At 46.6% G+C, this 5,498-nt stretch overlaps 1 protein-coding gene across 1 annotated transcript; it reads right to left on the reverse strand.

Annotated features, from left to right (window-relative positions):
* Positions 1-205: 205 nt before the first annotated feature.
* On the reverse strand, positions 206-4,997 carry LOC128062107 (disintegrin and metalloproteinase domain-containing protein 1a-like). Its single transcript, XM_052654463.1, has 2 exons — positions 4,936-4,997; positions 206-2,627 (listed from the first exon to the last, which is right to left on the reverse strand). The coding sequence occupies exons 1-2, from the start codon at positions 4,995-4,997 to the stop codon at positions 206-208; spliced, it is 2,484 nt and encodes an 827-aa protein (XP_052510423.1).
* Positions 4,998-5,498: the final 501 nt, after the last annotated feature.

Consider the following 5,498-nt stretch of genomic DNA (forward strand, 5'->3'; position numbering starts at 1 on the left):
AAAATAATTTATTTCTAAACAAGAAAATCCCTCCTCCCACATTTGGACATTTGTGCAGACCGTAGAGTCCCAAACAGAGCCTGAGCAACTGTCAGCGCACACAGCGCGTTGCTCAGCTGACCTCCTTCCTGCCCAATGTATCAGGAGTTTGCTATGTTAGGACTTCTTCCTAGCAGTACTCATTTTCTGCCCCTGGTTCTTCCACTTATCTGACTGCCTCCTCTATTTGAACAGCTTCTTCTTCGGGTTCTTCGAGGTCCTCTTGTGAGCACTGTGACATATCCTTTCTAGCCCCAAAACTGGCAGCAATAACTAGAGCTAAAAATATTGCTAAGAGAAAAAGGGGGACTATGTACAGTATCTTGTCAAGGCTCTGGCTTTCATCTTTATTTTCACTGTTTCGGCCAAAATTCCCAAACTCTGTTTCGCTTTCTTCTTTACTTCGATTATTGTCGATACTGTCCCTTGGTTTACCAGAGGAGCCACTGTCTACACTACCACCGTCTCCTGGATCTTTGCAGTCAGGGGGCGCATAGCCATCCTCACAATGGCAGTGCCTAAAATTGTTGCAAACTCCTTTCCCGTTACACAATTCTGTTGTCTCACAGCTGTACCCAAGTGAGGTGTGATCAGTACACAGGTGATTCATGCAGACTTTGTGTGGGGCACAGAGAGTGCCAGTGTGTGCATCTCCATCATCAGGGATATCAGCAGTGTCATAGGCATCCATGCTCCAGCACCAGTCATCGTTGTGAGCGACCTGGATCAGTGTATGATTGGGTTTGATTTGTGGCACCTCTCTAACATTTGTACATATAAGTTTCCCACAAAATATGTTATCATCTGCACACTTCAGATATGTTAACCTCGGTGAGCTGGTGGTACCACAGTTTCCAAACCGGTCCCCTCTTGTGTTCATTGAAACGTAACACTTTTCTGGGGCGGACCTTGCAGGGGACCCGTAGATATCCATGCATTGATTGTCAGGGTTCTTACACCGACCTCCAGCACAGTAGTGAATTCTATCACACATTGTACCATCTAGCTTATAGCTGTCTCTGGGACATTCTCCCGAGGAACCATTACAATACTCTGGGAGGTCACACTCTCCCAAAGCAGCACGGCACATGAATCCCTTGTATCTCAGGCGACATTTATCACAGCAGAGTCCATCACTACATTCTGCATGCTCTCTCAGCATACATCTGGTGTCACAGCATGGGTGCATTTCACACTTAGACCCACAGTCACACTGCTCAGGTCCTTCTACAATGCCGTCGCCACAGCGGGAAGCCCTCCGTAAGCGGCCTTTGTGCCCAGGCTTGTTAAACAGGCAGGCCCCCTTGTGTTCCCAGAGGAACTGGTGGAAGAAGTCAGAGCTGCAGTTGCTGAAGCCACTTTCTTTAGTGATGTTTTCATGCATGAGGCAGAAGGGCCTGTCTTTACAAATGCAGGCCGAATGGTCGTGCCGAATACCCAAGTTGTGTCCAAGCTCGTGGACCATGAGTGCTGCAAACAGGAGGACATCCTCGTGGTGGAAAGATTCCACGGCTGCTGCAAAATCACTGGAGCAGGCACCACTGAGAAATGCCTGCCCCGTATCCTCTTTAGGATGCTGTCCCACGATCATGTGGGCAACATCATGCTTGACACGATGGAAGAGGTTCTCTTGTCTCCAGCTGTTGAAATTCCTGAGTGCAACTTGCAGGTCCACGGGGACCTCTGTGAGGTCCCCCTCAGTCCAGATCTCCATTCCGGCCAGCACCACCTCTGTGTTTATTCCCCTTGTGAAGCTGTTGGCCAGAGCGATGATGTCCATTACTCTCTGGACTGTCTGCTTGACGTCACTGCCCCACATTTGGAACCGCTGGTTGTTGACCACGACAAACATCTCCACGTACTTGATATGTGACCACAAGTCGGACGGCACCTGCCAGCTGTGAGGCTTGCCGCTCTCCGGTCGCCGGCTGGTGGACGCCACTTGGCTGTCTTTGGACGTGACGCCACAGGAGACGCGAGCTTCGTGGGCCATGGCGTACAACACGTGTTCAAACCGTTTGGAAGAGTGCACGGGCTCAACGCCATAGGACTTTTCCTCCTTAATCAGGAGGCCCCTGAGGCCTGAACAGGTGTTGACAGAAACGAAAGAACCTGGGACTCCTTCTATGTAGCCTTCATAGTGACAGTCCTGCGAGACGGGAGGCATTTCTTGCCCCAGGATGCCATTGTGGTAGCTGAAGACCGGGAAGTTATCCACAAAATAGTCTCTCTTCACCGTCAGGTGAATCAGCTGCCTCTGGCCCTGCATAAATAGCACGTAGGAGAGCTTTTCCACTTGGTCTTCCCTTCCTTCCACTGTCAGACTCTTGGGAATGACTATTTCATAGGAAGAGTGATGTAGTGAGCCCAGGTCACCGTACAGGCTTGGCAGAGAAATCAGTACCAAGAACAACAGGATCCCCAACCCGGCACATGAAAGTCCTGGCACCGGGGCCAGCCTCAAGCCCTTCGTGTGAGGAGCCCAGGTTTGAAGCGCTCTCATAGCCTCAGACATAGCCACTTGCCTTTTCCACAGAGAAGGCAGTATAGAGGCAGAGTCTCTCACAGACGCTGCCACTGACACGGCCCTAGTGAATCAGTTGATGATGCAGGGCTTGTGTCCAGCAGCAGCAGCAGCTCTCCCTGACACACAGACCCTCTGTCACAGGTACTCACTTCAGATCTATGCTGGCTGCACGAAGGATGGCTCTTGCCTGCCTCTCTGAGGTCAGCCTCTGGCTGTGTCCTTTCTAGTCTTTTGGATCTCTCTGTTATGCTTCAAATATGCTTTCTCTGTGACTTCCCTCCACAGCCTCAACTCCAGTGCTCCTTGGTTAAGGTCTTCCTGACATTAGGAAGAGCTGTAATCATGAAGAGGGACTTCAGACTCTAACATGCAAGACGGTACCTTGAGAAAGGAAACAAAACCTCCATGTCTTCTTGAGTTGGACCGCATGGAACACCCCTCCCCCACTCCTCCCATCGTCAGTTGCTCAGCTGACTCCTAATGTTCTAGACCAGCAGGCTTGGACGTCTTCAGTGGGCACACTCCATTGCCCATGTCCTCTCTCCTAAAGCTCTTGTTCTGTATCACATGAACATTGTAACTGGATATAACATGGCATTATAGATGCAGTGCACAACAGACCAGTCTGTTAGATAAAGCCCGTGTGGTGCCTGCCTTGTGCCCCCAGATGTATACACCCCAGTGTGGTGGTCACCCATAGGACAAATGACATTCCCTACTTTTAAAAAACATCATCAGAATTCAGCTTCTCAGTTCTGTTTATAACACAGTGTGTATTTATGACACTAAAAGTGTGTATGGGAGATGCCAACAGAGCATTCTCCCCTTTGTGCAGTTATCATGGGAATCTTGGTTGGTAAGTATCTCCAGACCTATTACCGTTCTTGGGCTGGACCTGGCATAGCAGTATGTTAAGACCATGCCTGTCAAAGACTGGGAGTCCTCAAGTCTCCCCTGTGTTCATACATGACTTCCATGTGTTCAGGGGCCACTTTGGTGTGTTCCTCCTTATACACTCTCCCAGGTCTAGAGAGTGCTTGTCCAAGAGGAGACGAGCAGAATCATTGAATGAATAGATAACTCCCAGGTATGGTTGCTGTGGTGTCTCATTTGCTGTATCTTCTGTGTTTCTGACTTCCCTGGTGGCTCAGACAGTAAAGCGTCTGCCTACAATGCGGGAGACTGGGTTCAGTCCCTGGGTCGGGAAGACCTCCTGGAGAAGGAAATGGCAACCCACTCCAGTATTCTTGCCTGGAAAATCCCATGGATGGAGGAGCCTGGTAGGCTACAGTTCATGGGGTCGCAAAGAGTCGGACACGACTGAGTGACTTAACTTTCTGTGTTTTACTTGGCTTTGTGCCTGCCCTGAATACCTGTAATGTCTTCAGAAAAACCCACGAAAACCATGCTGGCACAGACATGATCTCAAAATGTACTTCTTTCTACATTTTGCTGTTCAGATCACTCTCCTAATTTCTTCTGGCCTCATAATTTCACTGAGAAAAATGTTAATGGAAGCAATCAAAAGAATACCTCCACATATAAACACTGAGTCCAGCTGAGTCCACCACCTGTATCTAAATGTTCCCCCCACTATCGTGAATAAATTGTCCTTGCTCCAGTCTAAGACCAATCCTTTTACTTGTGTGTGGGGTGTCCTTCCCTTTTAATTTCTCATGGACTTCACTGTTACATTTCTCCCTTCTCTCTTTTACATCTTCGGCATCTGTTTGTCCGCTGGATCCAGTCTATCTATTTGCTGTAATTTCTCACTTTTATAGAACCATCCCTCTCAGCCCACATCACCTTCCAGTCACCATCTAGTTTCTCCTTTTCTCTGTTTTACAGAGAAATTCTTTGGAAGAGTGTAGAGACATTCTCTTCCAATTTGTATCACTCCTTTCTTTTCTCAAATTTTTAAATTTTGACTCCTAACACAGTCACAAAATATGCATAAAGCATAAATGTGCTTTTCACTGAATTAGTATTAAATAAAATGGAAAAGGCAATATCTTATGATCTCACCTATCTGAGGTTCCACAAATAGCCAAGTTCATGGAGACAGAAGGTAGAATACAGGCTACCCTGGGTAGGGAAATAGAGGAATGGGGTGTTCTTGCAGACTTTGAGTTTAGGATGATGAAAAATTCTGGAAATGGATATTGATGATGGTTGCACAACAATATGAATGAACTCAATGCCAGTGAACTATGCACTTAAAAATGGTTAAGATGGTTAATATAATATTGTGTGTATTTTACTGAAAAAGAGAGAAATAGCAAGGAAGGGAGGGAGGGTGAGAGAGAGAAACAGCTGTGTTAAGTCCATCCTGATGAGGTAATGAATACTTTTAGCTTCATAGAAGTCACCTGCGTGCCATTGCCAATCTCATGGCCTCCTCCTTCAGAGAGACCATGATCTTGTCTTTCATGATAACTGCTTCCTCATCTTCTTTATTGTTTTTGCTTCCTAAATGTGTGCATCCCCCAATTATATCATTTTACTTTAGTTGTCTTTTAATAACAGCTTTATTGAGATATAAAGTCACATACCAGCATGCTCATCCTTTAAAGTGTACAGTTCAGTGGTTTGTAGTATGATTGAGAAGTTATGCAGTCATCACCACAAGCAATTTTGGAGCATTTTCCTCATGCCAAAGTAAAACTCCCATGTCCATTAGCAGTCGCTCTCCATTCCCCGCTCGCTGCAGCCCCTGGTCACACTACTCTCCTTTCTGTCTCTATGATTTTATCTATTCTTGACAGTCCATCGCAGTGGATTCCTGTATTATAGTTGTAGTCCTCTGTGATTGGCTTATGTCACCTCACATAAAGTTTTCAAAACCGTATCATAGCAGATACCAATACTTTCTTTCCTTTTGGCAAAATAACATTTTTTTAATCTGGATATATCATAGTTTTGGATTCATCAA

This window comes from Budorcas taxicolor, chromosome 17, assembly GCF_023091745.1.
Source record: "Budorcas taxicolor isolate Tak-1 chromosome 17, Takin1.1, whole genome shotgun sequence".
In the NCBI taxonomy this organism is placed as follows: domain Eukaryota; kingdom Metazoa; phylum Chordata; class Mammalia; order Artiodactyla; family Bovidae; genus Budorcas; species Budorcas taxicolor.

Bases quoted from the DNA above. Each gene is read 5' to 3' on its own strand.
- LOC128062107 (XM_052654463.1), bottom strand. From the start codon at position 4,997: ATGAAAGACAAGATCATGGTCTCTCTGAAGGAGGAGGCCATGAGATTG. The intron at 2,628-4,935 runs GTGACTTCTATG...CTGATTCACTAG, and splicing joins AGATTGGCAATGGCACGCAG to GGCCGTGTCAGTGGCAGCGT.